The sequence below is a fragment of the Salmo salar genome, chromosome 21, assembly GCF_965601325.2.
Source record: "Salmo salar chromosome 21, fSalSal1, whole genome shotgun sequence".
NCBI classification, from domain to species: domain Eukaryota; kingdom Metazoa; phylum Chordata; class Actinopteri; order Salmoniformes; family Salmonidae; genus Salmo; species Salmo salar.
In genome coordinates this window covers 42,440,117-42,465,484 of record NC_138311.1, presented here as the reverse complement: position 1 = coordinate 42,465,484, position 25,368 = coordinate 42,440,117, and the positions used below count along the sequence as shown (strand labels likewise).

Here is a 25,368-nt window from a genome sequence, read left to right as displayed (position 1 = left end):
ACCTTGCTGATGTTGTAGGCGTTGCATTTGGCCTGAAGGAACTGGGGGTCATTATGGGGCAGAGAGTACTTCTGGTGGATCTCCTCAAGACCCTTCTTGTAGTGAAGCTGAGAGGGAAGAAGAATACTAATTAAAATGAGTAGATACACAAACACATATTTGTAGATATAAAATAGGTGTTCCATTCACGGAAATGAATTACTGATATCAAAAAAGTTTCAGATTTGTACTAAGTTCAATACAGTACGTAACCTTCATGAATTACCCAGTTACCTCGACACAGAAGCTCAGATGAAATAGCTTTTTCATCCAGCACTGAGATTAATCTGTGTTTGGGAATGAAGACAGATCACAATGTCCATACTATCATCCAATAAAACTCACATCACTCCTCATTATCTGGTTGACCTGGGCCTGCATCATGACGGGGTGATCAGCGATGGAGGTGAAGGGGACAGTGTCTGGGTGCTGACGGTACTTTCTCTGAAGTGGAGGATCAAGGGTACAAATATTATGTCAAAGCAGATTAAACCAATTTTTATGTGTTTTTAAATTGTCAAGGCGACAAAAGACTTTACACAATTAAAAATATATTACAACTAATACTGTTTTTATTGTGAGAGCTCTGGTGAGTATGGCTTCCTGTGTATTCACTGCATTATGACAAATAGACCGCTAAATAAAACTAGATCATGTACTGGTAGCTACCTCATTGAGGATATCTCCAGCTTTCTTGGCCTTCTCCACTTCCATGGAGCCGAAGGCGACCCAACCAGTGCCCTTGGTGGAGTTGTTGTAGTCTGAATGGTATTCATTCTGTAGTGAAGGAAGGAGTCATAAAGTAGTGTGAGAATTACTTTCATTATACTTACACTGTGTATAATGCTCCAATGCTATTATAACCTTTTCCCCAGATGTTTACTAGGATAAAACAAAACCAAACCAATCAATTAATGAACAAATTAATTAACAAATCAATGAATCTATTAGATCAATCAATCTGACCAATCAATCAATTAGATCAATCAATCAATCAATTTGATCAATCCTTCAGATCAATCTTACGTCACTCTGGATGATGTTGGCCTTCTTGGCCAGGTCCAGGGACATGGCGTCATGAGGCAGGAGGTAGCGGTTGTGGATGGTTCTGTAGCCGGTCATGCTGGCGATACCCTGGGACTTCTTGGCCAGGGTGTTAGACATCATGTCCAGCGTGGTGATGTACTTGGTTTTTGTCTTCTCATAGTTCTTCTTGTACTCGCGCTGTGGAGAGAGTTTGAGAGAATTAGAAGGTGAGGCACGACATTCTCTCCATGACAAAAAAGTGTTATTTAATATAAAGTTGAGACGAGTCACAGTGAGCCCTAATAGCCCTTTCACACTGACAGACACAGTCCTCATCTTTCTGTTTTATACCACAACTCAGTGGAATTTACTTTATTAGGTTTATTTGACAGGGACAATGTACATTAACTAACATTTTTGTAAATGTGCCAGATTATGATAGACGGCTAATTTGTAGTCTAATCTGTAGTCCCTGGGAAGGAAAATTACTTACATCACTCTGGATTTTGGCCACGTGCATAGAGTGCAGAATCTTGGGGTCATCATGTATGCTGAGGGCTCCCACCATCTTTCCCTTGTTCTTCTCAAATTCCTTCTTGTATTTGACCTGAGGGCAAAGATCAAAGATCATGTCAAGGCCTTTACTATACAGGATACAAAAGGAAACAGTCAGCATTGATCAGTATGAACAATAACATTACATGTATGTGTAGATGTTCATTTCAGTGCATGCCTACTCACATCACTCGCTATGTTTGTGTGGGCACGGGCTGCAAGGATCGAGATAGCATCACCCTTGACCTCGAACTGCTTGGCTTTCACTTTCTCCCAATCATACCTATAACAACTCTGCACAGAGGGAATAAATACATTTAGGATATTAGTATGATACAATTAAAGATCAGGAGGGTTTATCCAATGAGGGTCAACAATAACCGAATACAATGACTGTGAAATTGTCAATACAAGCACATCATTTTCAAATCATCTTATAACAAATTCAATTAAGTGTATTCAAACTATAACTGTATTTCTTTTAACATTATCTACAGTATCATCAACAGAACATTATCACAAACAGAACATTTTCTACATAATCACCAACAGAACATGACCTACATCATCATCAACAGAATTGCACTTACATCACTAAGGTTATATGCATTAGCTCTGGACTGGATGAAGAAGGGGTAGTCTGGGGGCAGGGCACACTTAAACTTATCCAACTCATACGCTGCGTGATAGTTGAGCTGGAAAACAGAAGAAAAACCACATAAATACACATGAAAATACAGTATAGTCAGGTAAAATGTACTGTTGGCAGTGCATAGAGCTGAGTAGAGCTATAAGGACTCCTTGTGGAAAAGATGAGTACTACCGGGGTTATTTCACACCACTAGAGGGCAGTGCTGCCTGTCTGTGAGGAGTGTGAGACCAAGAGTTGTCTGAACTGTCAGCCCCCCCTCCTCTCATTAGACTAGGGGTTATTTTCACCAGACTGAACGCATGTTGCTATTAATACTACAGAGAGAGAGATAGGGCTCTCTGGTTTCCATGGCGTTTGCAGGAAGACAGCTGGGTTATGTGGGGCTCCGAGTGGCGCAATGGTCTAAGGCACTGCATCTCAGTTTTATTCAATTGTTTTATGTCACCTTGATTTAACCAAGTAGGCCAGTTGAGAACAAGTTCTCATTTACAACTGCGACCTGGCAATGCTAGAGGCGTCACTACAGACACTCTGTTTCGAATCCAGGAAGTATCCCAACAGGCCGTGATCGGGAGTTCCATAGAGCGGCGCACAATTGGCCCAGCGTCGTCCGGGTTTGGCCGGGGTAGGCCGTCATTGTAAATAAGAATTTGTTCTTAATTAACTGACTTGCCTAGTTAAAAAAAGGTTAAATAAACAAAATAAAAAAATGTGCTGTGTAGATGAATGAGCACATTTTCAGGCAACAGCTATCAAGAACCTTTAGTGTTATGGCAACGGCTCAACCGACGTCTCTTTTCTAGCATTTGTTTATAAACTCTAACAAAATGATGTCACATATATTTAACAGGTTGTCCCACGGAGGTCAAAATACCTATTTTCTAAGCTAGACAGACAGATGTAATTGTAATTCTATAGCGTAACTAGTTCATTTTGAACTTAATAGTCGTATAAAGTGTCGTAAAAGTTGAATACATACGTCACTCAGCTGTTTGGCGTTGATGGCGGCTTGCAGTTGAACAGGCGAGTCTGTCACTTGCGTAAACTTCACCGTATCCGGATGTTGCCGGTACACTTTCTGCAAAATGAAACAACACACATGAAAGATGTAATTTATAAACTGGATGGTTCGAGCCCTGAATGCTGATTGACTGACAGCCATGGTATATCAGACCATATACCACAGGTATGACAAAACAATTCTTTTTACTGCTCTAATTATGTTGGTAAGCAGTTTATAATAACAATAAAGCACCTCGGGGTTTGTGGTATATGACCAATATACCACGGCTAAGGGCTGTATCCAGGCACTCCGCGTTGCGTCGTGCTTAAAGAACAGCCTTAGCCATGGTATATTGGCCATATACCACACACCCTCATGCCTTATTGCTTAATTATATCATATCAACACCAGGAATAAAAAGAAGACAATGTTAACCAAAATCAAAGAATTCTGTCAATCTAATGTTCAATGGAAAGGTCTTGTCCATGCTCATCATACTGCAACTGACTGGTTCTAATTTACACCATTTCCTCAAGAAGTGAACTTACATCTTTACACTGGGCAACTTTCTTATGAGCTTCATATTCTGGCGACATAGTTTGAGGATAGAAACATCTTGTCTTGATGTCCTCATAATCAGCTTTGTAGTTTTGCTGAAAAGACAAAAGAACAGATTGTTACTTTCTAATCATTCAGAGTGAACTGACCTGTCGTACAGTAAAAATACAATGTGTGCATCCCAAATGACACCCTATTCCCTTAATAGAGGAGAAAACAAGACAAAACCAATGTTTTACTCTTAACCGTGTAATAGAGGAGAAAACAAGACAAAACCACCACTTACTTCGCTCTTGATCTCCTCCATTTTCTTGCAGTGTTGCATGTAGATATCCTCATAGCTGCCAATATAGTGGCCCTTCACCTCGTTCTCATACTTGTCTTTATAATGTGCCTGTGAGGGGGGACAGAAGAAGTAAACATGAATCCATGTAAGATCCATTTGCTTCTTATATACAGTTGAAGTCGGAAATTTACATACACCTTAGCCAAATACATTTAAACTCAGTTTTTCACAGATCCTGACATTTATTCTTAGTAAACATTCCCTGTCTTAGGTCAGTTAGGATCACCACTTTATTTTAAGAATGTGAAATGTCAGAATAATAGTTGAGAGAATGATTTATTTCAGCTTTTATTTCTTTCATCACATTCCCAGTGGGTCAGAAGTTTACATACACTCAATTAGTATTTGGTAGCATTGCCTTTAAATTGTTTAACTTGGGTCAAACGTTTCGGGTAGCCTTCCACAAGCTTCCCACAATAAGTTGGGTGAATTTTGGCCCATTCCTCCTGACAGAGCTGGTGTAACTGAGTCAGGTTTGTAGGCCTTCTTGCTCGCACACGCTTTTTCAGTTCTGCCCACATATTTTCTATAGGATTGAGGTCAGGGCTTTGTTATGGCTACTCCAATACCTTGACCCTGTTGTCCTTAAGCCATTTTGCCACAACTTTGTAAGTATGCTTGGGGTCAATGTCCATTTGGAAGACCCATTTGTGACCAAGCTTTAACTTCCTGACTGATGTCTTGAGATGTTGCTTCAATATATCCACATAATTATCTTACCTCATGATGCCATCTATTTTGTGAAGTGCACCAGACCCTCCTGCAGCAAAGCACCCCCACAACATGATGCTGCCACCCCCGTTCTTCACGGTTGGGATGGTGTTCTTTGGCTTGCAAGCCTCCCCCTTTTCCCTCCAAACATAACGATGGTCATTATGGCCAAACAGTTCTATTTTTGTTTCATCCGACCAGAGGACATTTCTCCAAAAAGTACGATCTTTGTCCCCATGTGCAGTTGCAAACCGTAGTCTGGCTTTTTTATGCCGGTTTTGGAGCAGTGGCTTCTTCCTTGCTGAGCGGCCTTTCAGGTTATGTCGATATAGGACTCGTTTTACTATGGAAATAGATACTTTTGTACCCGTTTCCTCCAGCATCTTCACAAAGTCCTTTGCTGTTGTTCTGGGATTGATTTGCACTTTTCGCACCAAAGTACGTTCATCTCTAGGAGACAGAACGCGTCTCCTTCGTGAGTGGTATGAGAGCTGCGTGGTCCCATTGTGTTTATACTTGCCTACTATTGTTTGTACAGATGAACGTGGTACCTTCAGGCGTTTGGAAATTGCTCCCAAGGAGGAACCAGACTTGTGGAGGACTATGATTTTTTTTCTGAGGTCTTGGCTGATTTCTTTTGATTTTCCCTTGATGTCTAGCAAAGAGGCACTGAGTTTGAAGGTAGGCCTTGAAATACATCCACAGGTACACCTCCAATTGACTCAAATGATGTCAGTTCGCCTATCAGAAGCTTCTAAAGCCATGACATAATTTTCTGGAATTGTCCAAGCTGTTTAAAGGCACAGTCAACTTAGTGCATGTAAAATTCTGACCCACTGGAATTGTGATACAGAGAATTATAAGTGAAATAATCTGTCTGTAAACAATTGTTGGAAAAATGACTTGTGTCATGCACAAAGTAGATGTCCTAACCGACTTGCCAAAACAACAGTTTGTTAACAAGAAATTTGTGGAGTGGTTGAAAAACGAGTTTTAATGACTCCAACCTAAGTGTATGTAAACTTCTGACTTCAACTGTACAATGAATAAAGGAGATCCACTTTGAATGATCAGTTAAGCTTGTTGCTGCCATTCTTACTGTACAATGATTTGTTGAACAATGAAAACATAAAACACATGATCAACAACATCAGTGAGGGGAATACTCACGTCACTGAACTGTTGTACAACAGAGTCCATCTTGAACTTGGGCGTGTCACAGTAGTTGATACTTGACCCCCTCGATTTCTCATAGCTGGCCTTGTAGACTTTCTGCAAAGGTAGTGATCAGAGGAGAAACGTTGAACAGAAAATAATGACAACAAAACTAGAGCTATATGTCTCAAATACAAATCAAAGTTATTTGGCTTTCAATTGATGAACTTCTTCAAAATGATCTTATATCCAAATATAAGGTTCTGTGAATAGCTACAGTAATTCTTAACACAAATTGACAGTGAGTGACTAGTAACTAAGTAGACTCATTAAAGTAGTGCTTGGGGTCATGTTACACCTCCAGTCGGTTAACTATAGTATACAGGCATCCTGGTTGTCAGAATTATCCACAGTAATATGATGATTAAGTTAAAGGGGGTTCCACATTACTCACCGTTACCACTTAACTAGTGGGAATCTGCTGTTAAAACCATTACCCTGTCTAACAAACTGCCAACTGTCTAGCTAAAAGTGTACTAATAAACACTATACAAGCTAATTTGAAACACGAGTAGGGACTGTTGAGAATGGAGATGAAAGATAACTGTTGTAATCAGCTAGAACATGGGATGGGACACTGAATGATTTTCTGTAACTAATGACTGCCTCTCATAGAAGAAATGTGATTGTTTAACTTCCTGTAACTTCTGTCTATTTGAGTAGACACCTGTTTGGACCAATGGTTCAGTCTCCCAGAATTAGAAACTTACGTCACTCAAGATGGTGCCAGCGTATCTCAGCTGCCTGAGCAGAGGGTTGTCTGTGGCTGGGAGAACGTTGTAGTCAGCTACCGATTTGCTGTTCTCGTAATCCTTCTTGTATTTGATCTGAGGAGAGAAAAATGGGCACAAGTCAATACATGATGTGTTTATTTTACTGGGATACTGTGAAAGGTTAATACGATTACTCATCACCGTAGCAGATTTTGGATTGACATGTCAGTCTGCGTTGGTATGTGAATGAAGCCACGGTGTGAAGAGCGTTTACATTTGATCGATAAGTGCTAAGAGACAACGACTCCTTCACGAAAGCTACAGTTTTGTTACTAGCTACGGCATAGCCTAAATGTCTTTAAACTACTGTCTGACAAGACAACTATTTGTAATTTATCTGAGTACGGAACATGTGTGGACACATCCTGATGTCTGCGTGACAAAAGAGTCATGGTTTTGACTGACGCCCTGATCAGACAAGGTCACAGGTCAACCCAGTGTGTCTCTCTGCCTGCCGCCGCATCAGATGGATCTATACAAATACACTCACTTACCCTGCTTCCTTTCTCTGAGAGAAGCAGTAGGTGGCTGTTTGGTTGGTTGATTAGCTAGTTGGTTTGATGTGCGTGTGTTTTTGTGTGTGTTTTGTGTGTTCTCCTTTACGCCGCTCTGAGGGCTTATAGACTCACCGAGCTAGCAGCGTGACCAGCCTTCTTGTGCTGTTTGTATTCTGGCGTCTCGGTTTGCATAAAATTGATTTGGTCTTTTATGTCCTCATACGCAGCCGTGTACATTTTCTGAAATGAAAAAAGACAAATGGATTAAATATAGATATTAAATGTGTTATGTTTTGATGAACACAATGTTATGTCACTATGCCAATAACTATTCATATGCTACACGATAGTGGGCTCTTACATTGCTAAGGTTGTCCATAGCTACCCTGGCAACGGCCACCTCAATGTAGGGCGTCTCACACCAGTGGCCCTTGACGTTCTTGTTGTAGTCCTCATGGTACTTGAGCTGCAAGATAAAGGCAAGGAAAAGTCAGACATTGGGGTAATTTAGAATAAGAAGAACTAAAGATTTGCCTCAATAACTACAGTAAGAAGAACTAAAGCTTTGCCTCAGTGACTACAGTAAGAAGAACTAAAGCTTTGTCTCAATAACTACAGTAAGAAGAACTAAAGCTTTGTCTCAGTGACTACAGTAAGAAGAACTAAAGCTTTGTCTCAGTGACTACAGTAAGAAGAACTAAAGCTTTGCCTCAATAACTACAGTAAGAAGAACTAAAGCTTTGTCTCAGTGACTACAGTAAGAAGAACTAAAGCTTTGCCTCAATAACTACAGTAAGAAGAACTAAAGCTTTGTCTCAGTGACTACAGTAAGAAGAACTAAAGCTTTGCCTCAATAACTACAGTAAGAAGAACTAAAGCTTTGCCTCAGTGACTACAGTAAGAAGAACTAAAGCTTTGTCTCAATAACTACAGTAAGAAGAACTAAAGCTTTGTCTCAGTGACTACAGTAAGAAGAACTAAAGCTTTGTCTCAGTGACTACAGTAAGAAGAACTAAAGCTTTGTCTCAATAACTACAGTAAGAAGAACTAAAGCTTTGTCTCAGTGACTACAGTAAGAAGAACTAAAGCTTTGTCTCAATAACTACAGTAAGAAGAACTAAAGCTTTGCCTCAATAACTACAGTAAGAAGAACTAAAGCTTTGTCTCAGTGACTACAGTAAGAAGAACTAAAGCTTTGTCTCAGTGACTACAGTAAGAAGAACTAAAGCTTTGTCTCAGTGACTACAGTAAGAAGAACTAAAGCTTTGTCTCAGTGACTACAGTAAGAAGAACTAAAGCTTTGTCTCAGTGACTACAGTAAGAAGAACTAAAGCTTTGTCTCAGTGACTACAGTAAGAAGAACTAAAGCTTTGTCTCAGTGACTACAGTAAGAAGAACTAAAGCTTTGTCTCAATAACTACAGTAAGAAGAACTAAAGCTTTGTCTCAGTGACTACAGTAAGAAGAACTAAAGCTTTGTCTCAGTGACTACAGTAAGAAGAACTAAAGCTTTGTCTCAGTGACTATAGCACTAAGATGGTATCCTAGAAGCATGAAACAATCAAGAAAGACAACAAATATTATCAGTCAAAATGTTCCTTAAAAAATGATTCTGAACAAAATGATACGTTGCTCCCTTTCTGTGTCCAGAACAGGGCTGCTGGCCTCCAGTAATATCATGGAGCAGGTGGCAGTTATCCCTTTCTGTGTCCAGAACAGGGCTGCTGGCCTCCAGTAATATCATGGAGCAGGTGGCAGTTATCCCTTTCTGTGTCCAGAACAGGGCTGCTGGCCTCCAGTAATATCATGGAGCAGGTGGCAGTTATCCCTTTCTGTGTCCAGAACAGGGCTGCTGGCCTCCAGTAATATCATGGAGCAGGTGGCAGTTATCCCTTTCTGTGTCCAGAACAGGGCTGCTGGCCTCCAGTAATATCATGGAGCAGGTGGCAGTTATCCCTTTCTGTGTCCAGAACAGGGCTGCTGGCCTCCAGTAATATCATGGAGCAGGTGGCAGTTATCCCTTTCTGTGTCCAGAACAGGGCTGCTGGCCTCCAGTAATATCATGGAGCAGGTGGCAGTTATCCCTTTCTGTGTCCAGAACAGGGCTGCTGGCCTCCAGTAATATCATGGAGCAGGTGGCAGTTATCCCTTTCTGTGTCCAGAACAGGGCTGCTGGCCTCCAGTAATATCATGGAGCAGGTGGCAGTTATCCCTTTCTGTCTCCCAGGGACAAGGACAGCAGGGCTGGGCAGGGCTGGGGACGGCAGGGCTGGGGACGGCAGGGCTGGGGACGGCAGGGCTGGGGACGGCAGGACTGGGGACGGCAGGACTGGGGACGGCAGGGCTGGGGACGGCAGGGCTTGGAGGGGGGCTTGGAGGGGTGTGAGACTTCACCCATGTCAAGCAGTTACTGACAGCACCCCTGCCCTCTCTGTCAGGACTCGATAGCTGAGGGCTATGATACATTTCTACATGATAATGTTATCAAGGATGATGAGTGACTGATGGATACAATGACAGATAAGCCATTGTCGATGAATTGTGATGTGTGTGTGTGTGTGTGTGTGTGTGTGTGTGTGTGTGTGTGTGTGTGTGTGTGTGTGTGTGTGTGTGTGTGTGTGTGTGTAGGAGCACTTACGTCACTGCGGTGTTCAAAATTTTTCTTGGCCAGCTCCATATCATTAGGGACAGCCAGAGATGTGTACTTTGCCGTTCGCTCAGCATGCCCCTTCTTGTACAGGATCTGCAGAGTAGGGTTGAAACAGAAGAGAATGTTGAGATTAACAGAATATTGAGATGAACAGAATGGTGACAGGAACTGAATGATGAGATGAACAGAGTAGGAGAGAAACAGCACAGAGTAAGAGAGAAACAGAACAGAGTAGGAGAGAAACAGAACAGAGTAGGAGAGAAACAGAACAGAGTAGGAGAGAAACAGAACAGAGTAGGAGAGAAACAGAACAGAGTAGGAGAGAAACAGAACAGAGTAGGAGAGAAACAGAACAGAGTAGGAGAGAAACAGAACAGAGTAGGAGAGAAACAGAACAGAGTAGGAGAGAAACAGAACAGAGTAAGAGAGAAACAGAACAGAGTAGGAGAGAAACAGAACAGAGTAAGAGAGAAACAGAACAGAGTAGGAGAGAAACAGAACAGAGTAAGAGAGAAACAGAACAGAGTAAGAGAGAAACAGAACAGAGTAAGAGAGAAACAGAACAGAGTAGGAGAGAAACAGAACAGAGTAGGAGAGAAACAGAACAGAGTAGGAGAGAAACAGAACAGAGTAGGAGAGTAACAGAACAGAGTAGGAGAGAAACAGAACAGAGTAGGAGAGAAACAGAACAGAGTAGGAGAGAAACAGAACAGAGTAGGAGAGAAACAGAACAGAGTAGGAGAGAAACAGAACAGAGTAAGAGAGAAACAGAACAGAGTAGGAGAGAAACAGAACAGAGTAAGAGAGAAACAGAACAGAGTAAGAGAGAAACAGAACAGAGTAGGAGAGAAACAGAACAGAGTAAGAGAGAAACAGAACAGAGTAGGAGAGAAACAGAACAGAGTAGGAGAGAAACAGAACAGAGTAAGAGAGAAACAGAACAGAGTAAGAGAGAAACAGAACAGAGTAGGAGAGAAACAGAACAGAGTAGGAGAGAAACAGAACAGAGTAGGAGAGAAACAGAACAGAGTAGGAGAGAAACAGAACAGAGTAGGAGAGAAACAGAACAGAGTAGGAGAGAAACAGAACAGAGTAGGAGAGAAACAGAACAGAGTAGGAGAGAAACAGAACAGAGTAGGAGAGAAACAGAACAGAGTAGGAGAGAAACAGAACAGAGTAGGAGAGAAACAGAACAGAGTAGGAGAGAAACAGAACAGAGTAGGAGAGAAACAGAACAGAGTAAGAGAGAAACAGAACAGAGTAAGAGAGAAACAGAACAGAGTAGGAGAGAAACAGAACAGAGTAGGAGAGAAACAGAACAGAGTAGGAGAGAAACAGAACAGAGTAGGAGAGAAACAGAACAGAGTAGGAGAGAAACAGAACAGAGTAGGAGAGAAACAGAACAGAGTAGGAGAGAAACAGAACAGAGTAGGAGAGAAACAGAACAGAGTAGGAGAGAAACAGAACAGAGTAAGAGAGAAACAGAACAGAATGGTGAGATGGATCTCTAGTTTCATGGTTATTGGACACAGAGATAGGGTATTGGATAAATTGGATAAACCAATGAACTGGATCAGTGGAAACCTGAAGCTCACTTTAAAAAAAGAGCGACAGCAGTGACCATTTTAATTGCATCCTATTTATCTGCTTAAAGAAAATGCTTCCATATAGTACATCTGAATAACAGAAAAATACAAGCTCAGAGAGAAAAAAATAGAGGGTTTAAAAGGAGGGTGGTTACTGTACTTTTCTGAAGTGTGATTGATGTAGGCTGCCTTTCTGCGATGTGAGCAATTAATTGTTCTAAGTGAATTACAAAGTGAACCACCACATTCGTGGCTCAGCCGACTGACTGACTGACTGACTGACTGACGCAGAGACAGTATTCTAGGAATATTGTTGTTTAGGAGGATATTTATGATTGACAACAGTTAGTCAGAGTAAGAAATTAATGTTGTTAAGTCAAACATAACTATCTTAATCTCTGATACAACTGATCTAATAACACTGATATTAACTTGCTGTAATTACTAGTAAAAGTGTAGTTAAGTAAAGAATATAATACAATACAATATATGTTTGAAGTTGCAGTACTCACATCACTGAGGACCTCCTGTGCCTTGGCCACCCTGCGCAGCTCCGGAGAATCGCTGTAAGGATAACACATGGTCTTGTCCTCATCCCATTGCTCCGTGTACAGTTTCTGATCACACAGAAAAATAAAATGACAAGTTAGCTTGGAGAATCTGCATCGGCTCAAATATAAAAAAGCTATCAACCTTTTTTTGAGTAAAATGTCATCTTAATTGAGTAATCTACATATAAAATATTGTTATAATCTCATACGACTGAGTAGGGTTCAGTATGCGATACCTTGCTGTAGTTGGCAGCGTTCTTCACAGCCAGGACAAGCTCCGGGGCATCAGGGGGCAGCAGGTACCTGTCCTTTGTCTCATCCCACTTGGCCCTGTACAGAACCTTGCTGATCAGCTCAGAGACATGCTTGACATGGGCGATCTCTCTGGCCTCCCCATCATACAAACTGGTACACCTGACCTTATTGCCCTCCATGCGGTACTTCACCTGGTAGGGGCAATGAGTTAAGTGTTAGTTTGACAAAAATAAAATAAAGTTGTTGTTTAAACAAAAAAATTGCAACATTGACTGAGACTGAGATATATGATATCTATCAGAGAAGTGGACAGAATAGAAGAGAATGGAGACCTCCATACCTCAGACAGCTGCTCCTGAGCCTTCTTGATCCTCATCATCTCAGGGGTGTCAGCCGTGATGGCATAGGGTTTCCCCTTAGCCTTGTCATAGGCACGACGGTACTTGTTCTGTTAGGGACACAGAGGAACATCATAACATCCTAATCAAACTCTGGTGAGCCAGAATGACACATCAGAGCATAATAACATCATAATCAAACTCTGGTGAGCCAGAACGACACATCGGAACATGATAACATCATAATCAAACTCTGGTGAGCCAGAACGACACATCGGAACATAATAACATTATAATCAAACTCTGGTGAGCCAGAACGACACATCGGAACATAATAACATTATAATCAAACTCTGGTGAGCCAGAACGACACATCGGAGCATAATAACATCATAATCAAACTCTGGTGAGCCAGAACGACACATCGGAGCATAATAACATTATAATCAAACTCTGGTGAGCCAGAATGACACATCGGAGCATAATAACATTATAATCAAACTCTGGTGAGCCAGAACGACAGTGGGGTGAAAAAAGCATTCACCTGGGTTGTGTTCATTATGCTATAAACTGATAAAAACTGACAGAAACAGAGAAGGTACTACTTGGACTTGTCCATTAAGAAATGCAAACTGTCTCAGCCTCCAGTATTTATGCTGCAGTAGTTTATGTGTCGGGGGGCTAGGGTCAGTCTGCTATATCTGGAGTATTTCTCCTGTCTTATCCAGTGTCCTGTGTGAATTTAAGTATGCTCTCTCTAATTCTCTCTTTCTTTCTTTCTTTCTCTCTCTCGGAGGACCTGAGCCCTAGGACCATGCCTCAGGACTACCTGGCATGATGACTCCTTGCTGTCCCCAGTCCAGCTGGCTGTGCTGCTGCTCCAGTTTCAACTGTTCTGCCTGCGGCTATGGAACCCTGACCTGTTCACCGGACGTGCTACCTGTCCCAGACCTGCTGTTTTCAACTCTCTAGAGACAGCAGGAGTGGTAGAGATACTCTCAATGATTGGCTATGAAAAGCCAACTGATATTTACTCCTGAGGTGTTGACCTGTTGCACCCTCGATAACTACTGTGATTATTATTATTTGACCATGCTGGTCATTTATGAACATTTGAACATCTTGGCCATGTGCTGTTATAATCTCCACCCTGCACAGCCAGAAGAGGACTGGCCACCCCTCATAGCCTGGTTCCTCTCTAGGTTTCTTCCTAGGTTTTGGCCTTTCGAGGGAGTTTTTCCCAGCCACCATGATTCTACACCTGCATTGCTTGCTGTTTGGGGTTTTAGGCTGGGTTTCCGTACAGCACTTTGTGGCATCAGCTGATGTAAGAAGGGCTATATAAATACATTTCATTTGATTTGACTTTCACTTTCCGTTTCAAAACGTTTTGCTACGTTTTGACCTAATGAACAGGACCTGGTTGACCTGGGCTTGCTTACGTAGGAGAACAAGTCCAGCATCTTCTGGCTGTGGGCCAAGTAAGGAGTCATGAACTTGGAGGTGTCCACCTTAACCTTCTTCCTGACCACTCTCCTCACAGGAACGCCAGGCTGGGAAATAGAAGAAAGGATGTTAGTTGCGTGACCGTTGTTCCTTAATGATAGGAAACCAGGCCAGAGGTATACATCCACTTCCAACGTACAATCCACTTACAAAGGCTAGCGACACAATACAGAGAAATCAGAAACAAGACGGAATCCTGACTACTGTAACAATGGAAGAATAGTACTAGGTCGGTATAATATAAAGAAATGGGTAAACAAGTGCTAGAACAGGCCGTGTATATAATAACATTTATAGCATCGAAAAATTATTTAGAATTACATTTTGACTATCATAAGACTCTTACAAAAGGGACACTTGTGTGTGAAAGCAACAATGACTTGGAAACGGCTAAACTTTGAACATTGAGATATTAAATAAATGATAGAGACAAAGCCTTGAATAGAAAGAGTTTGTAAAAAGCCAGAAGGCTTTGGAATGTGTTTGATGGAGGAGAGGAGAGCGATGTGTTGATATGGGGAAGACAGATGGACATCTGTGGATTAGGTGAAGGAGGGGTTGAGGTCAGGAGGTGAGGACTGAGGTCAGTTCCCCTTAAGGGAGTAATCAGGGTTGGTATCTGGTTACCTTCTTTCCTGTGGAGAGCCATAAAATGTAAGGATTGCAGAGAAAGAGGAGTGTCTTATGTGGGATGTATATAAACTGTGATGTCTGAAATATTTTGCGTTCTGATTTCAGCTGTACAGAACCTTTGGGAAGAATAAACTTGGTTAAAGCTTCTCTAGTGTCCGTGGGTTATTTACTCTGAAAAATTAGAACCTAACACTACTCTGCAACCAAGTGCACTTACTTGCAAGAATTCAATACAATGGTTAACAAAAAAAGGACAACCTTAAGTTACAAATTGTGTTTTTCACCCTATCATGTGGGCCCAGTTTTTCAAAAGTTATCTATCTAGATTTCGCCTATCGGATAGGATTAACTGCATAGAAATCGAATGAACCAGAGTCCCCATTCAAGTCAATGATTTGTCCATTCTATTCATTGTATTTCAATGAATTTAATCCTACCCAATACGCGAAATCCAGATAGATAGCATTTGAAAAACTGGGCCCATTACAGGGAATGATTATAGAAATACACTGTGTACACCAAACATTAGGAATACCTTCCTAATATTGAGTTGGCTAGGTTAAGGTCTAGTAGGGACCTATTATCTAGTAGGACATATTATCAAGGCTACAGGAAAGTACAGGAACTGAGGTAAAGGGACTGAACAAAGGAAAGGAAATGAGAATGAGTGAAGGAAAGGAGACTGAAAGAAGGAAAGGAAATGAAAGGAGACTGAATGAAACAAAGGAAATGAAAGGAGACTGAAAGCAAATGAAAGGAAAGGAGACTGAACGAAGGAAAGGAGACTGATCCAAGGAAATGAAAGGAGTCTGAACCAAGGAAATGAAAGGAAAGGAGACTGAGTGAAGGAAATGATAGGAGACTGAGAAAATGAAAGAAGGGACTGGCCATGAATGAGCCAGTGGACAAAAGCAGTGTTGGGCATAGCAAGACACACAGTTTCACAGTTGACAGACTGCATGCATCACTTAGCAACACCGGGCTATATGAGGGCTATTTCATCTATCACTCACTAGCCTTAGGGCCATCTGAGGACAATTAACATGAAGTCGTGATTTGTGAATTACCCAAACAATCGCCTTTTTGTTTGGGAACTCACTTTTGGAATGGCAAAAAAAAATATTCCTCGACTTGAGTAAATTGTGAATTATTGTTAAACAAGGGAGTTTCTTTAATAATCCACGGGGCCACACACACATGGCATTTTAAACAGTATCCTTTCTTGTAGAGTTTCTTTCCTTCGGTGGTGGAATAACCCTCATGGCATGCAAGTACCCAGCATGATGAGCTGCTGGTTCTGTTTTTCACTGTTGTCTTCTACCTGTTGAGTTACCGCTGCTGCCCGAGATGTGGTCTGGTGAGAGGTGGTCGAAGTCACCGTCTCCTCAAAATACTACAAATATAGGAACAATTCGCAGGTTTCAAAATCGCCATTACAAGTAAAAGGAAGACATACTGTATCACAAATGTTTTGCATTGAGTTTTTCTCCCAGCTCTGGTGCAATAATACCCTGATCTCTGACCAGAGGTGGAAAAAGTACCCAATTGTCATACTTTAATAGAAATTAATACCTTAATAGAAAATGACTCAAGTAAAAGTTAAAGTCACCCAGTAAAATACTACTTGAGTAAAAGTCTAAAAGTATCAAAAGTAAAAGTAAAAGTATAAATTGTTTCAAATTCTTCAGACCAGGGATGTTATCTTCATTAGTGAGTGAATTGGACTATTTTCCTGTCCTGATATGCATAGAAAATGTAACGAGTACTTTTGGGTGTGAAGGAAAATGTAGGGAGTAAAAAGTACAATATTTTCTTTAGGAATGTAGTGAATTAAAAGTAAAAGTAGTCAAAAATATAAATAGTAAAGTAAAGTACAAAAACCTACTTAAGTAGTACTTTTACATTTTTTACTTAAGTACGTTACACCACTGTCACTGACACAGTCAGTTAGCCTTTTATACAGGAAACAACACTGATAAACAGTAATAATTATACTGACTTAATACTCATCTGCACTGTTGCTACAATTATCTGGTTATAGTAGCTAAGTCAAATATTCTGCACTAACGTTCAAAGTTCAGCTACAGTCTTTGATAAGTACCATAATTATATAGTAATTACATTCACTATAATGTAATAAAAAGTCCCATGTATCCCAGATCTCACCAGTGACTTTAAAGGTGTCCTTTGGGAGCCTGGAATATGCTGTGATTAATGAACAGTGTAATGAAGCCCCTATTCCAGGGGGAAAGAGGAGCAGGAGCCTATAATAGCAACTGACTGCCTGCCTTCTGTCTGCCTGACTGTCTGCCTGACTGCCTGCCTTCTGCCTGCCTGCATCTGACTGACAGAGCCCTCTGACCAGACCTGGGTTCAAATAATATTTGAAATACTTTTTAATAATTTCGCTGGTCTTGACTGAGCTTGTCTGGCACAATGGGAACAATAGAACAGTTGCAAAATGGCAAACTCTGGCATTTTTCAAAAATGATGTGAAAGATTAGTATGTTAAAGATTTCAAATAGTATTTGCAGTGAACCCAGGTCTGACCAACATAACCCTCTGACTGACCATCCCTGGGAATATAGACACCCTCACAAGACCTCACTGGCTATTTTTGTTGGTTATTACATTTACAAGTCCATTGTTCTTGTTATTAATAGCTGTTATGAATGTGAATATCAACAAGACAGATAAAACAGATTTAATATTTAGAGATTATACTAATAAATATCCTACAATCAGTTTCAATCAGAGCAGCATACTGTACTAAACTAAAAACATTCTCAAACATATTCCCTGTATAGCCTGTGTCTAACTTTAACTAGGTTTAATTGTAGCCAATGACCTGTGAGTTGAGAGTGACAGTACATTGTTCTCTAACTCAGGAAGGCAGTCATTGCCATAGCATAGAGCACAGTCCTGTAAATATTGCTAACAACCCTACTGCTAGAACAGTCAAGAAAACCCTTGAACTCTAATAGTCATCTCAAACATCTCAAATGCAACATCTCAAGAGGCCATTTTCTGACTCTACAAGACTGGGGAGAATCATACAGGTACATGAACACCCAAATGATAGGTGTTCCCCAACATGTTTAAATAATGAAAATAAACAATGGAGCACAGAGAATAAGTAGAATCTGCTAGCCTGATTGCAGATCTGTTTGTGCTATCTTGCAAGGAGATGCATCAGGCTAAGATTCTCCTACTGCTACAGAGCTGCTACAGAGCCTAGCTCTGCGTTCCTCCTCTAGCTAGGTGCAGGTTGGCTGTCGGTTTCTCTATACTTGTATCTACCTTCTAAGCACATTCTAAATTGACGTTAGCAGACCCTGGGCTACTGGAGATACTGCCATGTGATTTAAAACAGGCAGCACAACCCTTCTCCCTCCCTCCCTCCCTCCCTCCCTCCCTGCCTGCCTGCCTGCCTGCCTGCCTGCCTGCCTGCCTGCCTGCCTGCCTGCCTGCCTGCCTGCCTGCCTGCCTCCCTGCCTGCCTGCCTGCCTCCCTGCCTGCCTGCCTGCCTGCCTGCCTGCCTGCCTGCCTGCCTGCCTGCCTGCCTGCCATAGATGTCCACAGCTAAATTTGTATCTCCAGTGCTGTCCTGTCCAGAGAGTATTTAACAGCCACAGCTCAGAGCTTAGAGTCAATGTTTCTCACACTGGGAGAACAATATACTGTGAAATGTTCTCAAACTTGATTAACATCAAGAGAGAAAAGTAGCATAGCATAAGACTATTAGGCTGAGTACCAGTCTCTTTAGCTAACATTTCACTTCTTGCCACTCCTTGTCTTTGGCCCATGACATGGAGTACAGGGAGAGGATTAGCTAAAGAGACTGGTACCCAGGCTATAGAACCATGTACTACTATCTTGAGAAAGAGCTTTTGTTAAATGCTGAATATTAAATACTTACCATCCATATTAATCACCACTTACTAACCATAATAAAATATCAACAAACAATTATACAAAGAAAAAAATTGGGGGGGGCTTACATTTCCAAATGCAACAATAAAAGATCAGAAGTTTCTTCCACATCTTCAATAAGAAGAAATGATTCAGATTCCCCTATAAATTATCAACAACATAAAGTTTAGACGAATACGAGCCTAACTTTTAGACAAATATGAGGCTAACTTAAATCCTATTTCACCAGGAAATAAGATATTACATTATTAGTCTTCTACTTTCAAGCTCTGACACAGAGTGGACCATCACAAAGAAATAAGAATAAAAATACTTCCTTAAAAACTTGGATAGACTATGTGGGTTATGGTGATACTACACAATGTCCAGAACTGCCAGTCTAAAGCTAAACGGCTCAAAATGTTTTATTGCACATTCTTGCAGAAAGGCACAGTATTATCTCACTGATACTATCTACAGTATCTAACACAAAACTTTGGTCACTTCCAACAAAATGGCGGCTCCCCAAGCTTGCAGGTCTTCCATCAATCCATCATTCTTATGAATGGAACATCACAACATTACTACACCTTTTACACCAATGGTGTAAGAAATGTTCTAGATTAAGAATGATGATGGACTCTTCCATTGAGGCATATGCGGTGCAGTGTAACCTAATATGAATTTACAGTATCTGCAGGAATGTCAGCAATGTCTTCACACTGGCTGTTGTGTAACAACTACACCTATTACATCAGTGTGCTCCTGCCATCAAAGCCCATAGTTGTCTGGGAGTCTTTAGGATAAGGTGATTGGTCAGGTAAAGTGTACTTATACTACATGTATCGACTACCAAGTTAAAGGTGCAATATTCAGAAACTGCTCCGCCATTTCCTGGTTGCTAAAATTCTAATAGCTCGCCTAATTTCAGGTTATGTGACAAAACAAGCAGTCATTGTGTAGAGTATCTTTGTAACACCGAAACTGCTGTGAAATATGTTTTCAATAACCAAAAATATTTTATTTTCAGCTGTTTGAAGCTCGTGTTCAAAACCGAAAGTAAAAGACACAAAAATGAAACTTAAGAACGGGAAGCATAGAGATAGCGCACATAGAACAGATCTACTGCTTCTTAGACCTGCTTTCAATGAGAATGACATATCTATAGCTCACATTTCTATATGAATTTGGTCTGGTTGCCCAAAAAGTTATGTAGCTTTAAAGGAGGAGTTTTCTTTGCACTGCTTAAAACCGTTTTTTATCTTCATTTGTATTTTAGTCTCAAAATCAAATCATTTCTGGGTAACAATTAAGTGCCTTACTGTGACTGATTTAACTTAAAATGGTGAAAATATATATATAATTCGTAGCAAAGAGACATTAATCAAGCTAGGACTGTGCTAGGACTGTCTGAGAGTGGTCTGAGTGGGGAGGGGAAAACTGAAAATGTATTGGCAGAGAGGTTTAGAACTCTCATTCTTATTGGTGTATTAACTAATTTACCGCCTGTTGATGTCACCAGGCATCAACAAACGGTAAACTTTATCCCACCAAAGCAGACAGAAATTTCAGGCGGTATTTTCAAACAGCTTTTACACTAAAGGGGCACTATCATAATTTAAACAATTTCACAGTATTATTCCAACCTCATTCTGTGAACATATATATTGTTTTTGACTGCGCTGGGCCTTTAAGTGCAATGGTCCTTGTAAACAAAAGGGTATGATTGCTTTTTATGCTCATAACTGGGCTTTAAAATGTCCAGGAAAAGAGGAAAGTGGCAGTGGTTTTGATTTTAATGGCTGGTCTGATTTGCAGTTCTCTGGTCTGTACAATGTTGGCCAGGGCCATGTCTCTAGCCAGCTAGCATATAAGGAGATGGGTGTTCTATTGAAACAGGATCTAACCCTCCTCACAGCTCAGAGATGCCTGGCCTCCTGAATTGCTGACTGGGGTGGTATCAAAAGTAAGTTTACTATTCATAGGGACTGAGTAAAGCTAGCCACTGAATCTGCAGACCCACCAGTACAGGGGCCAGAGAAGCCCAGTGGAGCCATATAACTCTGACCTAAGAACATAGAGGGTTTGGAACAGGGTCGGGGTGCCAATTCCATGACAATTCGGTCAAGTCAGGAAGTGAACTGACATTCTGATTCCAATTCCAAATTTCCTTGACTGATTTTGGAATAGAATTGACTCAAAAACCAGAGTGGAGGGCCCACAAGGCCTAACACTGCACCTCTCTGATTCAAAGGGGTTGGGTTAAATGCAGAAGACAACTATGGCATGCTGTGTTGATCTTGTGAGAAAATATTTACTTACCTCTTCCTCGATAATCTCCTCTTCCTCAAACTCCTCCTCAAATTCTTCATTCTCATCCATGATGATGCAGTTTTAGGGGTTGTCTACCTGAAACACACAACAATCATTTGATTTCTCAATGATGCACCTCCCAATAAACTATGGTTGAAACTTTACAAGCACAAGTGAAAACCATATATTATCCATAACTGGACTGCAATAGTCAACATGTAAACTCTGTTATAATACATTACTCCATAAAACAATGTGTTTTTACCAGAGGCTGAAGGACAACATTAACATAAATCTTTTAAGAACCTGCCTTGCATTGTCTTTTTAAGCCAAACCACCAGTCAAAGACAGAATATGGACAAAACCCTCTAATCAAGTCGGTCACACATAAAGTATGTAACATGATATTCTGATATTTCTTAATCTCTTGTTTCTTCTTCTTATTTTGTCATATTTTTATGTCTTGGGATTATTTGTGTGTTAGTATTATACTGTTAGACATTTGCTGCACTGCTGGAGCTAGAAACCAAGCATTTTGCTGCACCTGCTTTAACATCTGCTAATCTGTGTATGCAACAAATAAACTTTGATTTGATTGTAACATGTACACACAATAATGCCAGAATGCCAACCAATGCAACATGCTGTACCCCAGTTAAGATTCCTGTAGTATTTCCAGCGACCTTAGAGTAAAGGAAGCTGCTGACTTGCCGTCCACTAGAGCCCCAAACTGATATTCCACTTTGCCTTTTGCCTTCAAACCTAGACAAAAAAACAAATACTATTCAAAATTCCCAGTCGGATAAAGATCAGGTAGAGCTAAAAGGTGTGACCACGGGCCAAGTTGCACTGGACTGCTTTTCACAGGCCTGTAGGCTTTGTTGAGGGTTTGACACCCAAAACCCCCTCTAGAGCAGTCCTGCGTCTCCTGGCTGAAGGGTTGGCACAGCTGTCCTCATATCGCTCCAGCTATTTGTCATGTAAGCTAATGCCTCTCTGCCTGATTGGCTGGCTTTGTTTAGCTAACGGCGCTCCAATGCCTTCTGAGGCTGCAGGTTAAATATAGGACCGCTGTACTAACTACCCTTTTTTAGCGCTCCACTCCCAAACTCTTCACATAAAAACGATTTCCATCAAAAGTGACTTGAAACCAGAAGCAGAAGAGGTTGGGGAAAATGCAACAAACTTGTGGATGTTCCATTGTTCCATTGACAGCCCTGTTGGTCTCTGGAGGTCCACTACTCTGAGACTCCTTCAACCAGCACACAGCCCTTTAACTGGGCTTATTCCTTGATTAACTATCCCCAAACAATCCACTGGAGCAGCAGAAGACAGATTGTACCAAAAAAGTCCCTAACAAAGGCCATGCAGAGGGTGTGCTGCAGCGGTAGGAAGAAAGGAAAGAAATATGTTCAGTTAATTTTTTTTTGCTTACCAGTTTACTTTAGAGTCAAATCGTTTCCCAAGCCACCAAAGAGCCTCCCCAACTTCCCTCCACAGAGACGATGGGCGACAGCTCACAGGTGCAGCGGCACCCCAGTTATCATGTGGTCCAAACAGCCAATCAGATGGCAGCGCTCTCAGGTTTCAAAATCTAAATATACCTAAGTGATCCCTTCAGAAAGGAGCACCTGTTCAGTAAATGTATCAGAGAGAAATAGATACAACTATGAGGAAGAGAAGGGGTTTGGGTAGAGAGGGAAGAGAAATCAAGTGAAAACCCCAACTACCTTCCCACCTAGGGGCTAATGGGAGGTGATCGCCAATGTTGACTGGTTTGGGGGTGATGTCAGTGGGGACACTCTTGCAGGGGGAAGTGAGCTGTAGGTTATTTCAGAGTATAAGTACTAATCTAGGATCCAGTTTGCACTTTAGATGATACTTAATGTGATTATAATATGGACAGGAAGGCCCTCATTCTAAATCAGTACTCCTTCTCTGAGATACTTGATACATAAGCCGTCTGGGGAGACTGGTACTGATAGTTCAGGTGAGGGTACTGCATACTGACTGACTCTATGCAGGAAACTCTCTGACTGAGATCATGCGTTAACTGACCCTGGTCACAGGCTGTTTGGTGTCTGGAACAGGGTCAAAGCCAGAATGGGCCACTGGATTTAATGGGAAGGGAATCAAACCGTTGACCTGCTTTTCCACCACCAACCCTAAATAAATACGCACCATAAATAAAAAACATATCAACCCTCGATGTGATGGTATCCTGTAAAAAAAGAATGATTACGAGTTACTCATGACATACTTCTAGATTGAGCTCAGCATGAGAACTAAAGGTTAGATCAGGCACCAATCAAGCTGATATGACATTACCCTGTTATGGTTTGTGGTGTCAAGCCATCTCCATTTTTCCAGCAGTGTCCCTCAATCTTTGTAGTCTTGTATGTCTCTCCTAGTCTCACCCCTGCTTTCCTTCATCTACACTGACCTGAAAACACAGGATAGGTGATATGTTGGATGCCCATCAGGTATCTTCTTTTACTTGTACAGTCAAAGCCACTTTAGACAACATATCAACAGCCTAATGGGAGGGATGGGGCCTTGGTCTTCACTGTGAATGCAACAGCTTGTTATTGAGACCCAGAGCTTTGAGATGAGTCAAAGTTTTGAGTTGACCCCGTGGATTGACAGATGCTCACTGACTAAGGCGCTAACTACTTAGCCTAATACACAGCGTGACCAGAGGTGGAATTGAATGCCTTCTCTCTACAGCTCTTCTGGGCTCTAGAACAGGCAGCTGCTGTCTGACCCCTTCTACTGCATCTGACCTGACTGACTGAAGGATATAAAAAGTATTCAGAGACGTAAATAAAAAATACAGCAGGGGACTATTTCCAGCTACAGTGGAAGTACATGTACAGTGGGGGAATGTGATGTGAGAGTGATACAGCATTCCCTTGGAGAAAAAAAAAACCTCTACCGAAGTTGGTTTTGTCGACAGTATATAAATAAGTTAATAGAAAAAGTATTGTACATGTATTATTATCTCAGATTATACCTCATGAGGCCTTGTCTTACGTCAGATGGCGTCACTCCTACGCAGTGGTGATTTTAGCATTTTGGTGGGGCAAAAATAAAAAACAAGTGGGATGCATGCCAGCAAATCCACTACACAACACTAAACAATATATCAATTGCACTATAACGGTGACAATCCGTGCCCACAAACTGTTAGGGCCTACATAAACCTGTCCCAACAGCAGTCCCAACATCTTACCACTGCTACACCTGGCTATCAGCAGAGCCTTGTCTGGCAGCAAAACAGTTCATTCAGACTCATTTACTGCCTTTAAAAAAAACATAGCTGATATGGCTGACTGGCTTAAACAAATGTGGTTTCTAATGAAAATTGAGATGTACAAACTATGACATAACGGGATGACAAGCGGATAATAGGCAATCTGTAATTTCGATTAAGACATTAATGAGAGAGCTAGGACGGACGTAGTCAATATAACTATTTGTTTTGCACTTCTGAAATGTACAGCAACCGAATTCAGAACATGGGCCGTTCTTACAGTGTTCTCCATGTACACCAAGTCAGAACTGTAGGATAAATAAAGACGGCATATAAGCAGACAATGAAAGCTCTTACAATATTCGATGATTACATTTCTCTAAAACAGGTTATAGGCTACATATGCACCACCAAGTCAGAACAGTAGGGGAAAATAAGAGGGGTAAATAGACCAAATTATTATGGTGAGGCACATGGGCTACTAACATCTTACTACACAACATACACTTAGTATTCATTTCTTAGCTACAGTATACATATCTCTCTGGCATATTATATCATTTATGCAGCAGCATATAATATACTGCTCAAAAAAAATAAAGGGAACACTTAAACAACACATCCTAGATCTGAATGAAAGAAATAATCTTATTAAATACTTTTTTCTTTACATAGTTGAATGTGCTGACAACAAAATCACACAAAAAGAATCAATGGAAATCCAATTTATCAACCCATGGAGGTCTGGATTTGGAGTCACACTCAAAATTAAAGTGGAAAACCACACTACAGGCTGATCCAACTTTGATGTAACGTCCTTAAAACAAGTCAAAATGAGGCTCAGTAGTGTGTGTGGCCTCCACGTGCCTGTATGACCTCCCTACAACGCCTGGGCATGCTCCTGATGAGGTGGTGGATGGTCTCCTGAGGGATCTCCTCCCAGACCTGGACCAAAGCATCCGCCAACTCCTGGACAGTCTGTGGTGCAACGTGGCGT

General features: G+C 41.2%; 1 protein-coding gene across 13 annotated transcripts in view; it reads right to left on the bottom strand.

Annotated features, from left to right (window-relative positions):
* LOC100194727 (nebulin) overlaps window positions 1–22,675 on the bottom strand; it is a 100,435-nt gene extending 77,760 nt beyond the window's left edge. For 8 of the 13 annotated variants that reach the window (XM_045704788.2, XM_082967184.1, XM_082967186.1 and 5 more), the window contains exons 1-22: window positions 22,554–22,675; window positions 21,128–21,214; window positions 16,215–16,286; window positions 14,197–14,307; window positions 12,757–12,864; window positions 12,398–12,607; window positions 12,123–12,227; window positions 10,013–10,117; window positions 7,737–7,841; window positions 7,508–7,615; window positions 6,816–6,932; window positions 6,061–6,162; window positions 4,120–4,227; window positions 3,824–3,928; window positions 3,252–3,350; window positions 2,211–2,315; window positions 1,807–1,914; window positions 1,559–1,672; window positions 1,066–1,263; window positions 709–816; window positions 385–483; window positions 3–107 (exon numbers count right to left, since the gene is read on the bottom strand). In XM_045704788.2, coding sequence (XP_045560744.1) covers window positions 3–107; window positions 385–483; window positions 709–816; window positions 1,066–1,263; window positions 1,559–1,672; window positions 1,807–1,914; window positions 2,211–2,315; window positions 3,252–3,350; window positions 3,824–3,928; window positions 4,120–4,227; window positions 6,061–6,162; window positions 6,816–6,932; window positions 7,508–7,615; window positions 7,737–7,841; window positions 10,013–10,117; window positions 12,123–12,227; window positions 12,398–12,607; window positions 12,757–12,864; window positions 14,197–14,307; window positions 16,215–16,286; window positions 21,128–21,187 — 2,352 coding nt within the window. In that variant the 5' untranslated portion in view covers window positions 21,188–21,214; window positions 22,554–22,675. Of the gene's footprint in view, window positions 1–2; window positions 108–384; window positions 484–708; window positions 817–1,065; window positions 1,264–1,558; window positions 1,673–1,806; window positions 1,915–2,210; window positions 2,316–3,251; window positions 3,351–3,823; window positions 3,929–4,119; window positions 4,228–6,060; window positions 6,163–6,815; window positions 6,933–7,507; window positions 7,616–7,736; window positions 7,842–10,012; window positions 10,118–12,122; window positions 12,228–12,397; window positions 12,608–12,756; window positions 12,865–14,196; window positions 14,308–16,214; window positions 16,287–21,127; window positions 21,215–21,768; window positions 22,010–22,553 lie in introns of those variants that run through there. The other 5 variants (XM_082967181.1, XM_045704793.2, XM_082967180.1 and 2 more) reach the window with 5 other exon arrangements.
* Window positions 22,676–25,368: the final 2,693 nt, after the last annotated feature.